Here is an 18,168-nt window from a genome sequence, read left to right as displayed (position 1 = left end):
TTATCCCTGCTCATGGCAAGGGGTTGGAAGTAGAGGATCTCTAAGATCCCTTCCAACCCCAGTCGTTCTGTGATTCCATGACACATTGTTGCTGTGTTTATAAAGTCCTAAATGAATTTTCAACAGTCATAAATATTTGTAGTGACATCTACAAGATGTCACTACAAATATTTATGGCTGTTGAAAATGACCCACAAAACCAAGCACAAATATCTGTAACAGCTCCATCTGGCACAGTCAGAAATGCCCAAGCAGAAAGGCTCATGTCAACAGGAGAATTAAGATCCTGAGTCCTTTCTGCAGAGAAACATCCCAACAACCCCATGACTGAGAGCAACAGAGGCTTTCACTTCATGTTCATAACTGTGATCAGTCTCTGAGTATGCTCAGAGGAAAAAAAGTTATTTTAACTGAAGATAGTTTTGCAACCTCCTCACAACTGAGGACTTTATTTTTCACACTGCTTCCACTGATCACATTTGTCATAAGACATTGTCTAATTCAAAGCACCATGGCATCAGTTTCTAAACAGAATATTCCATTAAATTCAATACCAATCATATGATGAGAATATAAAAACTTCTGGGAAAAATCAAAAGCTTTGAGGCTGAGAGGTGTAATTAGACCTTACTGCAGGCAGTCTGGGGACTGTTTGATAGATGACTTTCTTTGTTTTTTTAAAATTTTTCATCCTTGAAAACCATCATTTTGCAGCTGTATTCAAGCAGAAGTAACCTCTTCCAGCCTGCTAGGATGTGTTCCCCAAGTCAGATACCTTACAGCAGGAGCCCAGAGGGTGATGTTATGTTGTGACTGTGAGGTCATTGCTGAAAATATTCTATTTCCCATGAATACACAGATAAGGGATAATTTTACAAATAAATTAATAAATCTGCTTTTTTCACATTATCCCTCTCATTATTATTTTGAGTTTCCAAGCAGAGAGCGCACAGGGTCAGTACACATCAAAAGCTGGCAGCCATCTGAGAGTGCAGGAAACCTGCTTCTCTCTCTTCCCTTACCAGAAATAGCTTCCCCAGTGTAGTCACGAAATTCAAAACTAAGGAGGAATGTGGCTTAAGGTAGAGGCCACAAGTATGGGAAAGTGAATAACTATGGGACAGTGAAGCCCCATAAGCTGTGGAGTGCTTAGTCTCTTCATAAGGAAGTTTCACCTATGTGGGGTCAAAGCATATCCAAAACATTTTTCTGCCACTTACCCAAGCACTGCTCATCTGTCAGGAGATTCTCTGTTTCAGTCCAGTCCAGGGCTGCCCCAAAGCTGTTGACACAGAGGGATTTCTTGGTGGCAGGGTCCTGCTGGGAAGGTCTGTACTGGCCATCTTCATCACACTGCAGGCCCTGCTCACTGCTCTGGCAGGGGGTGACACCTGGACAAAGGAGCAGAGGAAGGGAGAAAAGCTCTTTGATGATGCTGACACTGAGTTTCACAGAATTCAGAGGCTGGACAGGACCTCTGGAGGTCGTAAGGTCAGAGCCCCCTGCTCAGGCAGGGCCACCTAGAGCTGGCTGTACAGGACCCTCTCCAGATGGCTGTCACCCCTCTGCAAGGACTCCACAGCCTCCCTGGGCAACCTGGGCCTGTGCTTGGTTGTACCCACAGCAAAAAACATTTTCTGATGTTCAGAGGGAGCCTTTGTGCAGCCACTGGTCCTGTCGATGCAGTAGGACAATGTTTGAGTGCTGTGGGACAAAAGCCTCCTGAGCACAGCAGAGACTTCACTGAAAATTCAGCTAAGATTTGCACAGTATTTGCACACTCTGAAGCATGGTAGTCTCACTGCTTTGTTGCTAACTCAATTGGTGTTTCAAACATTTTTTGGATTCTCTGTCATGCATCAAATCTCTGTTGGTGTATTTCCAGAGCTGTAAAGCAAAGTGTAGAGAAGGAGTTGTACTTTTATACAGGTTTGTTCAGTGACTGCTGCAGTGGATCTGTGAGCAATGTTGTGAGCAATGAGAAGGGCTATCACACCAATTAATTCAGAAGAACTCCTCAGACTCTGCAGAGAGACAGCAGGGACTGAAAGAAAGGAGGAGGATTATGTGTTGCCTGGCACTTTGGAGAGGGCTGGAATTTAGGTGCAGCACAAAACTAAAGTGGAAACTAGGCAGGGAACAAGTTTAGTAAAAAAATTGCAAGTGCAAGTTTTTAAACCCTAAGGAGCAAACTCTTGAGGACACAAGTCCAATACCTACCCAGGGGACACACATGGAAAAGAAGAATGACAACCATAGGCAAAAGCTAATTGATGTTGGGCTACATTACAATAAAAATGGGAGGTTATCCCACCTAAGAGAATAAATATGTTGAAAGAGAACAAAGTAGACCATATACTTAATGACATTTCCCAAGAAGGCTATTCTTGTTACTCTTATTTATCTTATTTTATATAATTCTGTAGACAAAACTGAATTTGGACCTAATATTTGATTTTCTGTATAGAACTGCATGAATAAAAACAGATAATTTAAGCTGAATTCACCAGCTGTAGTGAACATTTCAATAGTTACTTTGTGAGAAGTGTTTGTATTTGCAGGGGTAAGAGCTACACAAAACAAGACTATTTTAGTCTTCATGAAAGTGACAATAAATGAACTTCATAAGAAGTTTATTACTGATACTGAACACCCAGATATCATTCCTGAGGACAATGAACATGTCTAGAGGAACCACAACATCCTGGATAAGACTGACCACTTGTTTCTCATGCATTTTTGGTCAAAAAACCAGACAGTTTGTACTTTGTAAAATGCTTTTGAATGTATGCAGAAGGGATCACATCCATCCAAAAACCCCAGAGGGAGGATTAATTTTTTTAAAAAAAACTTAGACATGAATTTTTAAAAAATCATTAGATATTTGAAGCCAGAAAATAAAGGATATGGAAAAAAATGAGTCCAACTTACAGTGATCAGCACTGATTGCCCCATAGGAGTAAGTAGTTTTGCCCACAGGACACTTGATACAGAAGGAATGTCCTGTCTGATACTGATAGTAGCCAAGAGGGCAGGGAATGCACTCATCATCCTGGAAATAACTGCCTGGAGGACAAACAACTGCAAAGAGAACAATCACCTTATTACCCCTTTGGAATTCAACCACTTCTGGCATTTGCACACATGTGTGGGTATATATAAAAATATATATAAGTATAAATATAATTATATAAAATATATTAAAATATACCTATAAATATACATATAATTATACATATAAATATAAATACATCATGTATAAATATATAAATATGTATATATATTTATAATGCTGATAGATTTGCCATAGGCTTCAAGCTCCTTATATATGTATTTCTAAGTGGTATAACAAAGTAAACACTCTTTAAGTGATCATTAAACTCATCAATGACAGGAATATAGGCTGTGATACGTTTTCTCAGATCACCCAAAATCTGTTCTTGAATTAGAGCACATGAAGCTCTTTGGAAATGCCAAGTCCAGGCCTGGTTTCCAACTGTCAAATCCATTTGTAATAAGATAATGCAGGTGGATGAGTTGTGAAAGAAAACAAAGGAAGATAAGCTACAAAGAGTTACTTCTAACAGTACAAACAGAAACAGGAAGGTTCTGAGGAGCAGCAACTCCAAACCCATCATACAGAAATCCACCATATGGTAACACTTTTATTCAGAATTCCTGGTAAAGAAATTTTGTTAAGCACTTCCAAACTAAACAGTAAGGGCTGGATTAAAAGCCACTAGCTGTGCACATGACAACCCAAACACAAAACAAAAAAGGTGTTCTCAGTGATGTTCTTAGTCTGTATCTATATCATTTTCAAAACAATCAGGAGCAATATTTCCAGCTGACCCATTGCATATTACAGAGAAAATTCTTTGTCTTCTGGGATATCACGGAATACTGTCTTTCCCTCCAGAGCATTCAAATTAACATTAAAGCAGAAGAGTCACAGACATATTTGCAGGACAATATCCCTGCTTGTTATCTCACAGCTGCTTCCCAGATGTAGATTTCCTTCAAAACACTATCAAATGTATATTTTGGGACTTTGACAAGGTGCAAAACTTTATTTCTGTACTTGCCCTGCATCCTGACAGAAGTTTAAGCTTCCAAGAGAGAGAAACAGCAATGGAATATTGGCCATTCTCACTATAACCCATGTGATGAATTGCTGTTCTGGCCAACACGCCAGAATGTAAATTAATTTAACTCATGGGATCAAATTATAACCGACTAAAAAGACAGCTAGTTGGAAAATTATCATATCTTCCTTCATCATCTGTAAATAATCCAGTGGGAAGGTCTGGGAGGCTACAACTGTGAGACTGAAATTTTCCTCCTATTGTGCATCAGGCAATTACTCTGGGTAAAACACATATCTAAAATCAATTACAGAATTAAAAAAAAACCTGGATCAGTCAGGATTCTCCTTTCAAAACCCATCATCTAATGCACAAGTGTGTGACATGTTTTAAAGAATTTCCAACACATGCAAAAAAGCATAATACTCATTGAAAAACAGCAGAAATTAAAGTGAAATGAGAAATCCACACCTAAATTGAAGACAAAATGCAATGAATGAAGAGGCTAATTAAGCAATTAGAGTTTAAAAATAAACAAATTAAGCTTTTCAATCTTTCTCCTTTTTTTTGTAGTTTTAGTCACAATGTGAAAGAAACATCTGTGTTTCCTATCACATTTTGAGCAGGAAAAATTGCCTTTCATTTCACATGTTGGATTGACAAAAGGATACAAAGAACAGTAAAAAATGTTGGTGCAGAATCACATTTTCTAGACTCTTTAACTCTTGGAAGGACCTATCAGTTCAGCTACAGGCCATGCTGATACAATCACATGTAGGTTCAGTTTGACCCTATAAGTGAGACAAGCCACTATATTGTACTTCTTTCAAACATTAATAGATTTTAACACCATAAGAAACTAGAGAACAACTCTCAACCAAAATCTCACAGCTAAGTGTTACCAGTGGGAACAAACTGTGTAATCCTAAAACAGGAAAAAATATTGAAATATAAGAAAAAAAAACCCTTAAATAAATTTAACCCCTTGCTCCCGCACAAGAAATTTGGAACCTGGTCTCACTTCTAACTGGACTTGGGCTTCTGTGTACCAGGGGAACAAGCTGCAAAATCCAGGCTAAGGAGCAGCTCACTGAAGTGATTCCACAGGGATACTGTCCTTCACAAAAGCCTCAGCTCTCACTACACTGAGCCAGTTCAAAAACTGTCCCAGCAATCATTGCCCGATGCTTGCCCTGCTCCTGCTTCCCTCCAGGGATACTGGAAAACTTTGGGATATCAGATTCTTGATATAGATGATTAGAAATAAATCTTGAGCAGTCAATCAGCTATAAATCTAGCCCTTTCATTTGGGTTATATTATGTTTAAAGCAACTCTGATAGAATCATCATTTTGAATAAAAAGAACCAGCATAAAAATGTATAATAAGACAAAGCTAATTTACAAAATGTATAATAATACAAAGCTAGTTTACAAATGGCCTTTAGGTTTTCTCCTGAAATAAATGGGGAGAAGGGTTATGTTCCTAAAGTCTCCCTGGACAGTTTCTAACTCTCTTAATTTTAACTCATATATTAGTAAAGGAAAGTGCCTTTTCTACTATTAAAATTTAGTTAAAATTATATTATTACCCCTAAGGAATTGTATTTATAGATACCTGTGACATAACATAACTGTGTAAGGCTGAGACTAAGAAAAAAAGTCATATAAGAAAAACTAACATATGATAAATGCTCCCCATTTTACAGGTGGGAAAACGTGAAACAACACAACAATAGATGCAAATAAACAGGTGACTGTAAGGAAAATACCAGGGACAAAGAGGCAGATAATTGCAAGCTGCATGTTCATAAAAGAATATATTAAGCTGATTGAGAACACCAGAAACCTGCTGCTACTGGGCTTCCTGAAGGAAAAGCAATGACATTGACAATGAAATAAAACCAAACAAATCAAAAGGATCAGGATCTGAAAACACCATTTCTGTTTCAAGAACAAGCCAGAACAGGAAAGAGAAGAGAATAAAAAATTTCGGCCACCCTCACACAATTTTGTTTTCTGGTGATGCTTCTTACTAATTGTCACTATTATTAGTGGGGAACAGACCCAGACAGGATGAATAAACAGGATATATCCATACATATATTTATATATATATTAGAAGAACCAGAACCTGAATTCCTAAGTTTCCTGCTCAGAATAAAATATGCACCCTGCAACACCAACCAGTGTCCAGCAGCAGTACACTATGACGGCTTAGAGTATGAAATCTCTGGCAAAGGCTGGAGCAGAAACTGTCTCCTTTCCACATATCTATGATGTCTGTTTTACTGAGTGACATTTTCCACAGCTAGCTGGTTCAAATATGTATGCAAGGCAAGTTAATTCACTGCCTCCTAGAGGCCTTTATGCCTGGCAGGCAAAACTTGGCAGAAAGATGCAATTCTTTGTAAGTTCTGCTCGAGGTGATGGATTCTACTTAAAAAATAATGATACCTTTAAGCAATACAACACTACATCTTGTTAGGTAGCTGCAAGTTGCTATGGACTCTGGACTCAGTAGGAATTAATTTTTTTTTCTGCGTGTGTTTAAATAACCCAGATCTTAAGTGTTTCAGACTGTGGAGAGGAACTGAATTTGCAGACAATTTACCCTTATCTTAAAGCAGTTAAAAAGTGTTCATCACTTGATTACCTTGCCCAAGCATTAGGTACTCTCTGAACTTAAAGAGAAACACCACACCAAGCAGGGAGATAAGTTTTTTCACATATTCTGATGTGCTTCATAGCAATGAAGTGATGAATATCTGAAAATATTCCCATCAGAAAACTTATCCAAAACCTGCCTGTTATCTTATACCTAAAAGTGGTACACCTCTCCTCTGTTCCCTGGATTTTAAAAGGCTAGATATAGTGAATACATCCCAAACTGGCACAAATGAGACTCACTGAGGACAACTGGCCACCATGGAACCAGGATCTGCAGGAAGGTTGGTGTTGATAGAAACAAGAGTGGTAAAGCAAAGTCACTTTGGCAGCATGACCTGGTACCAAGGACAGGCTGGCACAGCCACAGGGAGCTGTGGAAAAGCCAGGTTTGGCAGCCCTAAGCAGGATGCTGGCAGAAAGGCAGCCTGTTCGAGGGAAGCAGACTAAACAGAAGGAAAGAAGAAAAGAGGGCAGAAGTGCAGTTAGGTCTGGGTGTTGGCCAGCATCAAAAAAAGCTTCCATCTGAGCTGGCTGGACTTGTCCCAGGAATTCACAATGTCAGGACTTTTAGCATTTCTGCATCTAGGTTTCTATTCCAGGTAATGGATCATTATCTGAAGCTCTGGCTATATTATCTTTGTGAAATCCTCTTATTAAGGATCATGTGCATTACAGAATGACTTCTATTACCAGACAGATCTAAAATGTTTACAAAATTCTCAAAAATGTATACAAAACTCTCTACACAATGTCAGTGCCATGATGCCAAATCTTTGGTTCAACACAAGGAATGAACAGTAAGCAAAGCACTAATTCCCATCACTCCCATTCACATTGGTGCCTCACACCTTTCAAATATGAATTTTAAACACAACTTCACTGACTTTCTAATTTTAGCTTTATACTGATTCCTGACAACATCTAAGTTGTTAAAAATGAAAGAAAGTTAAGAAAGTTAAAAATGAGACCTACCACATCCTTGTGAATTAGGGCCTGCTTTCCCAGGAGATGAAATTCTTCTAAACCCACTTCTACATCCCAGCTGCACACGGGGAGACAGATCAAACTCTTCATCCCGGGGAAAATCAATGACAGAATCTGCTAGGAACTGCTTGGAATCCAAATGCAGCAGAAAAACACCATCCTTAATCTCTTTTATAAATGCTCCAATGAGATTTTCCCCAACAACTGCATTTTCTAAGGAAGGAAAAAAAATACAACAAAATAGCATGAAAGACATTTCCATAATACAGGAATGGATAACCACACAGAAACTGATGGGTTGAAGTTAAAAACAGAGGCAGATGCAGAAATACAAGCATGTCAACAAACAGCAGACCCTAATTAATCTGTACAGCATCTATAAAATTACAGTCTTACTTTACTCTGCTTAAATACACCCAAACCCACCTCAAATAGAAGGGCCCAAAGCTGCCTTAGCAGGTAGCGGAAGTTGGAACTTCATGGGATATGTTGGTGCCATGACCATACAAAGAGAGCAGGTTCTGCTCTGTCTCTTCTGAAACTATACAATCATTCCCTTAAAAAGCTATTTTTGTACTACAGGGAATTTTTATTGTGGAGAGGGTCAAAAAGGTAATTCCCTCAATGAGGAACACATTCAAAAGAAAAGTTGAATATAAAACATAACACACTTGTACTTTGATTCACTTTCTGCAAACTGCTTGAATATTCCCAGGGGCAATGGAACAAAAAAGAAAAATATAATTGAGATTAGATACAATTTAGATTCAGACATAAGGAAGAAATTTTTTTACAGTGATGGTGGTGAAACACTTGACCAAGTTGCCCCACCCCTGGAAATGTTCAAGGTCAGATTGGAAGGGACTCTGAGGAACTTGGGTTGAAGATGTCCCTGCCCATGGCAGAGGTGTTGGACTAGATGACCTTTAAAGGTCCCTTCCAAGCCAAGCTATTCTATCATTCTGTGTTCTGTGCTTCCCTTAGAACATGGAACAACTTGATGGATGTAAACAACATCAAACTGTAGAGCCAGGAGCTACAGGACCACTGCAGCTGTCATCCGTGTCTTGAAGGATTTTGAATTCAGTTCTGGTCAAGAAAAATTGCTGTAGGACACATCTCCAAGCCCCAAAGTTAGAAGGAAGAACACAGAGCTACTTATTTTTAGTGCTGGGAACACCATTCCAAAGCAGTAAAATTGGAGAAAAGGTCACACAGAATCACTAAGGTTGGGAGAGTCCTTCAAGATAGTCTAGTCCAACCACCAGCCCAGCAGCACCATAATCACCTCTGAACAACATTTGCAAGGGACACATCCAGATGCCCCTTGAGCATTGCCAGAGACAATGACCCCACCACCTGCCTGGCCGGCTTATCCTAATGCCTGACCGTTCTCTCAATGAAAAAATTTCTAATATCTAATCAGACCTCCCCTGGGACTGCCTGAGGCCATTTCCTCTTGTCCTGTCACTTGAGACCTGGGAGAAGAGAATGACCTCACCTCCTTTCAGGCAGCTGTAGAGAGTAATAAGATCTCCCCTTTTCTCCAGGCTAAGCAGCCTCAGCTCCCTCAGCTGCTCCACATCCACATCAGACCCTTCTCCAGCTCCATTGCCCATCTCTGGACATGCTCTAGAACCTCAACATCCTTTTTGAAGTGAGGGTCCAAAAATGAACACAGGATTCAAGGTGTGGCTTCACCAGTGCTGAGTATGGGGTCAGTCACTGCCCTGGGCCTGCTGGCCACATTATTATTGGTACAGGCCACTATCCCTGATATGCCCACAGAGGGATTTGAACTTGGGATATATTTTATATTGAAGGAAAATACTGACTGCTTTGAAAGAAGTCCCTTACACCACCCCTCACTCTCATGGAAACCACAGCAAACATTTGCCAGTCAGTGGTCTCTGTATAGTTGCTCTAGGACATCAGAAGGAAGGATCATTCTTTAGTGCCAAAGGTAATGAAACTAACAGAAAAAGAGGGGAAAAGGAAAAAAAAAAAGAAAAAAATAACTTGGAAGAAATTAGTTGAGTTTTTGACAATGTGTGAATTGTGTTTCTCTGAACACAATGAATATAAACACTTTTCCACCACTGAGGACTTGTCCGATGGAAATTAACATCTGGGACAGTTCAGCTCATGCCCGATAAAGTAATTTGCAATCCTAGTTAAGGCAGCTGCAGTCCTATCTGAAAGAAACATTCAATTACAGCTTCTTTCCACTGTGTGGTCACAGCCTGAGAAGGGAAATATATCAACCCCAAAAGCTCAAAAACTCAACACCAGTGTTATAAAGACAGGGAAGCAAAATTATTAAACGTAAATCAGGTTTAATCCACGGAAAAATAAGAGAAAGAAAAATTACCAATATCATGTAAGTCAGGGAGAGAAGCTGTTGGGATATTTTCCAGCTGAGTCCTCCACGTGATGTTCACTCCCAGGCGATCCATGCTCAGGCACTCGACATAGACAGTGGAATCATCACACATGGAAACTGAGCCAGTTTTTCCAAATGCATTTACCTTGAATTCAGGATTAAGTAAAATCACAGTTAGGCAACCTGAGAATTTTCTTATTCTTGCCTTCCCCTATTCATTTGCACTGTACTATACTTAAAGTAACACTGACAAAAGGGGCTGTAAAAACAGAAGGAAGAAAATGTAATTTTAGGAAGCCATATACTCACTGTAAGAATAGTCAAAATATTCTCTTCCATTGAAACAATTTTTTAACAAATATTGGGCTGGTGTGATGAGTTTTATAGCTGGAACGAAACTGATCTGATGATGTGGTATGAGACTAAACTTATTTTCCCACTCATCCATATGAGAGTGCTGCCAATCCTGACAGATTTCATGGCATATTCCATTCTTCCACATTTCTCAAACAGTCAAAGGTCTATGTTACGTTTGACTGCTTTTATTTTTTTTAATTTTATTTTTAATGCAACACAAAACTCAACCAAGGAAACAAAACCAAACCAAACAAACAAAATCCACCAACAGGAATTTAAATTACCTGGAGGTGACATAAACCACGAGCCTTCAATTCATCTAAAATAAATATCTGGAATGCCTGGAGTAATCCAGAGTAGTCAGAACTACACGTTTTCTCAGGAGGCAGGCGTAGTTGAAAGTGTGTTTGAGCTTGGACCGTCTGAAATAATTGGAGCTCTAAAAATGAAGTAGAGAGGGCATTTAGTAACCTTACTAATGAGGAACCTGACCTTCAGAGTTACTTTGAGAAAAGACAACATGGATTTGACATTCTCATGTTGCATCAAAAACATCTCCCCACTTTTAGATGAAAGCAGTAGAGCTGTCAGTAGTAAATAACAAGCAGCAAGACAAAAGCTTGATAAATATAAATGTTGTGCATTAGAGAAAAAAACAAGTGATACACTTAGATAATAATGAAGAGCTATTTTATACTGGAGCACTAGCTCACAGAAGGATGAGGACAATCTGGATCATCACTGATAACTTTTCTTAAGACTTAGCAAGTAGGAAATTCCAGAGCACCACATGAAAGCTGACATTATGCCAATACTTAGAAAAGAAACCAAAACACAAGAATTATTGACCTGTAGATTTTCACTTCTCTTACCTGCAATCATGAAAATACTTCAATTAAAAAAAGGAATTAAATGGTGAAAGCAATTAATACTAATGTAAATTGGCTTCTGGAAACCCAGCTTGTCAAACTAACTGGAAGTAAGTTTTAGGAAGGAATACATTTGCAGAATAATGCCATTGCCATGGATGTCTACAAGAGCTTCGGAATTTTTGATAGCAAACCAAGTGATGCTAATCACACAAATTGATGACAAACCTCTGAGCTCATCAGTCAGCAAATCAAAATCTGTCTAATCAGTTTTTAGCAAGAAAAAAATCCAAATTCCTTGTCTCCCCTCCAGTAACACTGATCCCAGGCCCCGTGGAGGGTTTGTTATCTCAGGTTCAGCACAACAGTCATGCTGTCATCCCACCTCCAAGTGGAGCTGGCTCTTATCCTATCAGGCTGGACAAGCAGCAGAGCTCTCCCTCATTCAGCTCCTCTGCAGGCTCTCCCAGCATCACATACAGGTGTCACCACTGGAGCACAATTCCTCATCCCTCACCCCAAAAACGAGCATGAGAAAGCCTGGAGAGCTTCCAATGAGAATGGCAGATGGGACCAGAGAACACAAACCCCTGCTTCTTCCTGCAAGGCACAAAAGCCCTCTCTCTGCTTAGTTTCTTGGAGAGTATTTAAAGAGCTGATTTAACCACAGCCTCTAAATTTATACATAAAGAACAGGAAACATGAATTTTGAGAGTGAGGGTAATTATCCATTGGAACAAATTACTAAGTGTTTTGGTGAATTCTCCATTTTTGTGAAGTTTGTTCAATCACCTTCTCATGTGTTGGGATTTTTTTCTTTCTCCTTAAAACCATGCTCTATTCCAAACACAAATTACTGGCGGAAGTCCTTGGCTTACGGTAAATTTTATAGCAGATTGCCACACACTCCCCTCTGTCCCTACAAAGTTATCCCATGCCATCAGGCAAACATGGAAGTTATTTCATAACATGCTACAGAAACCTCACAAACACAATCACAAACAGACAAAAGTTTCGGTCTGAAATTGAAAGATTAAAAATATTTGCATTTGGAATAGTTTAACCCATTCTGAAGACTGATTAATGGGTGTAACCTATTCTGGAAGTGAGAAGTAGCTGCAAATTTGGCAGGAAGACCTGCATTTCTCAAAGTTCAGCACTGCTACAAATTGCCATTTCAATCAGAATGTATGTCTTTTTAAAATAATTGAAAAAGCCAACACTAATATCCAATTACATAAGCTCTGAATGGACATCCAATTCTTTCAAGATTTAAAGTGCTATTTTTTTTTCTTGAAAGCAAAATGTTTTGAAAAATACCAGAAGTCAGCCAAAAAATACAACAATAATTCTTAAGAACACACTGCTGCAAAAAAGATGCAGAAGTAACAGTGACTTGATTATGCAAATAAACAGTCAAGTTCTGCCAAATTCAAACATCTGGCACTCATCTGTTCTTCCAGGGCTAAGTAGTTCCATCAGAAGCACTTATGGTGCCAGCAACTTTTAACTAACAAGAAAAATCTGCATATAGATTGAATAGCTATTTATAGCTCTATTATTACAGGCAAGAGGGACAGTTTCTGGCACAGGGGCCAGCCAAGAGCCAGAGGTGAACATGGCAGAAGACAGAACACATCTTCTGCACCTCAACTTAGCCACTCCCCTGGAACTTAAGGTTGTTATTCACCCAGTAGTTGTGTGATAAAAGCTGATTTTTGCACTGTTTACACTGTTTACAGGCCCTGGCAGATGAGATCACATGAGATCAGAGCAGAACAGAGCAGAGCAGACATACTCTGGCAGGCCTGGAGCAGAGGGGCAGCCGAGACCCAGCGCCGCTGCCGCGTGTCACACTGGGATGAGGTGCTGGGGGTGGCGCTGTGGAAGCCCTGGCGACACACGAGCTGGCACTGCTGGATGTTTGGAGCTTGCCCAGGGATGTTTTCACAAAGTACAGCCCCATTGGCAACTGCTGAGGCACCAAATGGCAGAGCACACTGCGGACCTGCAGGCACGGGAGAAAGGGGATATGTGTTAGGGGCTGTAATGACTTCTAGAACAAAGTCCATAAACTCCGCACATCCACAGATTCAAACCTAGACAGCACCCTGTGCCCTTCCCATCATCAACTTTGACCTGGTTTGAGGTCAGCTTGGTTCAGTTTACTGAAGCTGATGGAAAGACACATATTGACTGTGATGGGTAATGCATCAGGCCCAGAAAGGGACGTGCGTGGTTTCTAGGAACAGATACATTCTGAACAGCCATGAATAAATTTCAGCAGGAAATGAGAAGGAGATTTCTATCCAACAGTAGAACAAACCTTTACAGAAGATATCTAGTGGAAACAGGCAGGGCCAAATAAACCTCAGTTCCCCTTAGACTGAAGTTTGAAAGGTTTGAGATCAGGAACTCATGACTGTGGTGTCTTCAGCAGAACCGAGATGTTTGTAGTGACCAGTAGAGCAGAATATACTTTATATATACCTATATATATATATATATATATATGTGTGTGTGTGTGTTTGTGTGTGCGTGTGTATATATACACACACACATACACACACACACACATATATATATAAACAGTAGTATACAGCTCTAGAGTTGGAGCACAGTTTTCCCTAACCACTCTGTATAAGTGCAATCATTCAAACCCTGCTAGCCCCTGCTTCACTCAATATTAGCCAAATCCCAACTCAATTACTAAATGTGTTCAGTAATAGCTAAACAATTATTAGCTACAGAGCTACAAAAAATAGGGGGAAAAAACCCAACTCCCTCACTTATATATAAATACAAAGAAAAAGATGTTATCATATCATACAATTCACTTGCTTGTTGTATATATAGATAATTTTCCAAATTACAATGCTCAGATCAGTCCTAAACTTCCTGATCAGTGAAGGGAGGCAAACATTGATGTTGGTTCAGATCTGAGCACCTTCCCTCTCCCCTTCTGATGGAGATTAATTCCATAACTAATCAGCCACTTCATTTAAAGTATGAAAAACCTTGTATTAAACTTTCAGTTAAAGTATTAAAACACTGCAGGATCAGTCTGGGATCCAGTGTGTGCAGTACGTCTTTGTTTTCCAACTCTGAGCATTTCAATGCCAACAAAAAAAGCTTTCATATCTGCCTCTCTGAATTGCCAAATGCATATTTTTATCCAAGTCTCCTTTATAGCAACTTTTTTGCAATAACTCTGTAAATGGGGCCACTACATTCCTTCTCTTCACTCATTGACTCTGTAGCCAGATTCTTCCTCAGTAAAGGTGGAAACCTGGAATCCCTGCTTAACAAACTTCAAATAAATCTCTCAAGGTTTCAGGACCAGAAGGCATCTCTGTAAAAGAGATAGTAATACTTATCCTGGCTGTTAAATTGCAATAATATAATCTTTATACAGAGTATGTAAAAATCAGTCTGTGGTTTCTTAATTGCTCTAACATGTTTCTATATCCAGCAAGCCGTCTCCAGTCTCAGCTGAATGGTGCTACAATCTCTTACTGCCTGTTCCATTGAGATTTGGTGTGTGAACGAGGGAAACACCCAGTCCCCAAAACAGAAGTGATCAATGGTTTCCTGGTGTGGTTCACAGAGGTTTCAATTCACCATCAGTAACTTGCTCATTTATCCCTCTAGAGATTCCACTTCATTTGCTATTTACTAAGCCTGCACCATTTTGTCATTGTCCTGTTTTTTGGTCCTGTAGGAGTGAATCAGAATCCAGCTGAATACTGACTCTTCTTTCATAGGTGTTTCCAAAGATTTTCACAAGGAAATTAACATCTCCAGGACCTTTTCTGGAAACCTCTCTCCTCTGTCTCTGCTCAGACTTACAGGAACTGGGCATGAGGATGGGAGATGCATGAGGACTGCTGGGGTACTTGGCATCATCTCTCCAGTGCATGCCAGCCAGAAAGATCTGGATTCTACCTCTGATGGAAGTGATTAAACTAATGAAAACCTCCCTCCTGGCATGTACTGGGCACTCTGAGTTATTACTTTCTGTTCACAGCTGTTTGTTCTGATGCTGGAGGAGAACTTTATCATATTTTCCTACCACAACAGCTTATTTTGCTGAGAGAGAAGATCTTCAGAGTAGCAGTATAGTACTCCTTTTTCCTGAACAATTATTAGTAATTCTCAGGATTAGAGGCATAAGGCTGGGTAGACTGAGGAGAAAACTAACTTTTGATTATTTTTTTTTTAAAATACAATAACTAAGCTGTATATCATGAAAAGTTCCATCGCTCTTTCAAAATCCAGGGTAAATAGTAAAGATTATTTCAATCTTTATGCAGAAAAAACCAAATAGTTGTTTGTAAAACCAGGTTTCCATTACATTTTCAAAGCAGATCTCCTTCTCAGCTCAGTATTTTAAACAGAAAGGTCATTAATCACTATTAGTCATTATTTTCCCTAGGAAAAGTACAGGATGGCAGCAGCACTGTACTTGTGGTCAGCTCTGCTTCTCTGAAGAGCTAAAATCCTGCCTTGGGTGGCTATGTTCAGGTGACTACACCACCCTACTTTGGAGCTCCTTTCCTCAGAGCTCAGTTGGCATCTTCACACAACACCACAAGCATGGGGCAGATGCAGCCATAGAGTCTCCTTCTGGCTTCTCATAAAATCCCATTCTCAGAACTCTCTATTAATAGAAGAGAGCGCAAATTAAATTATTTCCAAGCTGGCTGAGCAGTTACCTAGTTGATAAAAACATTGCAGACAAGTGGGTTAACACATTCAGGTATTTTACAATTGAATTGTAAAATCATTAAGTTTGGAAATAACCTGAATGACCATTAAGTTCAGCAACTAACCCAGCACTGTCAGCTCCACCACTAAACCATGTCCTCAAGTGTCACATCTTCTATTTGGTCAGTGAACACAAGCCTGTGTTGATCTTTACACAGCAGAATCACAAAAGGAAACTGAAGCAAATGATGTGCTCTTGTTTCCTTATTTTTTTTCAACCCTTCTCCCCAAAAACACAAAAAAACACCAAAAAAAAAACCTGAAAACAGCAGTACCCTGCAGACAACTGTTGAAGGTTTTCTTTTCATATCTCTACTTCCCACTAATCATTACATTTTGGAGCACAGCCTTGTAGAAAGTTTAATTAATTCTGCTTCACTTCAGTGATGGGAAAATGCATAAAGGATATTGCAAATTAAATTTATCCAAATGTCTCCCATTTGGATGTCTCACTGGAAACCATGAGTGAATTCCAGTGCTTCACAACTCCGGACATTCAGGAAATACTCTGTGAATATGCAATGTTTGGCACATCTTTTTCACAATTCTGGTCACAAGCCAAGAGTCAGAATGGCAGAAGCATACATTTTTCAAATTTTATTTTAGTCAGCTGAATGGGTTTGAATCCCAGAGCCAGCTCAGACTGGAGCAGGTTCAAGTTTGCAGCAAGCTTTTCAGAATGGCCTTATAGCTGGATTTCATAGCTCAAATGGTTTGATTCAACCAATTTTATGAATTACAGAAAGTCGAGGATCCATTCTGTTCTCCTTTTTCCCTCACAAAGCACCTGAAGAAAACCAGACAGCATGCCCTGGTAAGTCTGAAATCCGCTGTTACACAAAGATAAGCATGTTGCTTGAGAAAAAATCTCTAAAGGTCTGAAGAAATAACATTAAATTCAAGTAGGGAGTGGAAAAAGATAGGATCTGGGTTAAATTTCAGGCCTGGATTTGCTCACAAATAAAATGCCCAAAGCAGGAACTCACTTGCACATTCCGGTCTTGCCCCGTTTACTCGCGTCCCTGGCACCTCCTCTCCGTTGCCAAAGACACACCAGCAGCTCTCCTGGTCCTGGCTGCACTGCACAGGAGAGAAACTCCCCTCGTCCCCTTCACACTGGGGGACGTCTCCTCTGGCAGCTTCTCCTGACACCACTTTGGACTTCAGCATGTTACAGAAACTGGGACCTTCAAAGAGAGAGATTCTTTGCAAGATACAGAAGACAACAAATTGACCTGAGGATTTTACCAGCAGTGCTTCCAGTCTGTTTTGTTGGTAGGAAGAAAGAAGAGTGACCACAAAAAGAAACAGTTTGATTATAGAAATGGGAAATTTAGTTATACTAGAAAAAAATCCACACTTCTTTCTAAAGATTAAAGTGCAAGTGGTACTGTTTTAGAAAAATAGTTTTTAAAATGTTGTTATTTATTTTTCATTCATATATTTATTTTTATTTGCAAATGTGATGATGTGTCATTTAGCGCCTCCTACTTAGGAGACAAAAAAACAATCAAGTTAGAAAAGTTTAGCTTTTCATAAAAATTTTGATCGAGGTAGTTTTAAATGTAACAATATGATCACTTACATTTTTAAATCGTTAAAATGGTGGTAAGAAATCAAAGATTAAAAAATGCATAAAAGTTCATTCATGAGTTTGTCTAGACTGTTTTATTTCTGGTGTTATGAAAGTAAAGGGTAACAATTTTCAGATGCCCTTTCAATGTTGCTGTGTTTTGAATGTACCCTGTCACTGAGGAATTAAACTATGAGCCTTCCATGTTTCACAGGCAGCATTCTGAAAGGGAAAGTACATATGCTGCAAAGCATGAGGGATCACAGGCAGGGGGCAAAGCATTACTCACACTCAGGATTGCCATCCAAGTCTTTGCTGCCACGCTGGAATATTTCTCCTGACACAGGATCCACACACCAAATATCTGTGTCAGACCTCTGCAGCACAGTGTATTCTCCTGTCTACAAAGAATTAAGGACCTTAATTAATATAGACACATGGAAATCCATGCCCCAAAGACTGTTAAAATGCTTTATTATATT

The 18,168-nt window shown here is 39.4% G+C and overlaps 1 protein-coding gene across 1 annotated transcript in view; it reads right to left on the bottom strand.

The window, feature by feature from the left end:
* TG (thyroglobulin) overlaps positions 1-18,168 on the bottom strand; it is a 146,838-nt gene that overhangs the window by 105,156 nt on the left and 23,514 nt on the right. Inside the window, exons 15-22 of the mRNA XM_064397698.1 lie at positions 17,976-18,087; positions 17,100-17,300; positions 13,145-13,354; positions 10,762-10,916; positions 10,109-10,265; positions 7,726-7,950; positions 2,932-3,081; positions 1,221-1,391 (exon numbers count right to left, since the gene is read on the bottom strand). Coding sequence (XP_064253768.1) covers positions 1,221-1,391; positions 2,932-3,081; positions 7,726-7,950; positions 10,109-10,265; positions 10,762-10,916; positions 13,145-13,354; positions 17,100-17,300; positions 17,976-18,087 — 1,381 coding nt within the window. The remainder of the gene's footprint in view (positions 1-1,220; positions 1,392-2,931; positions 3,082-7,725; positions 7,951-10,108; positions 10,266-10,761; positions 10,917-13,144; positions 13,355-17,099; positions 17,301-17,975; positions 18,088-18,168) is intronic.

This window comes from Passer domesticus, chromosome 1 (genome assembly GCF_036417665.1).
Source record: "Passer domesticus isolate bPasDom1 chromosome 1, bPasDom1.hap1, whole genome shotgun sequence".
Lineage (NCBI taxonomy): Eukaryota > Metazoa > Chordata > Aves > Passeriformes > Passeridae > Passer > Passer domesticus.
This window is presented reverse-complemented; position numbering and strand designations above follow the sequence as displayed.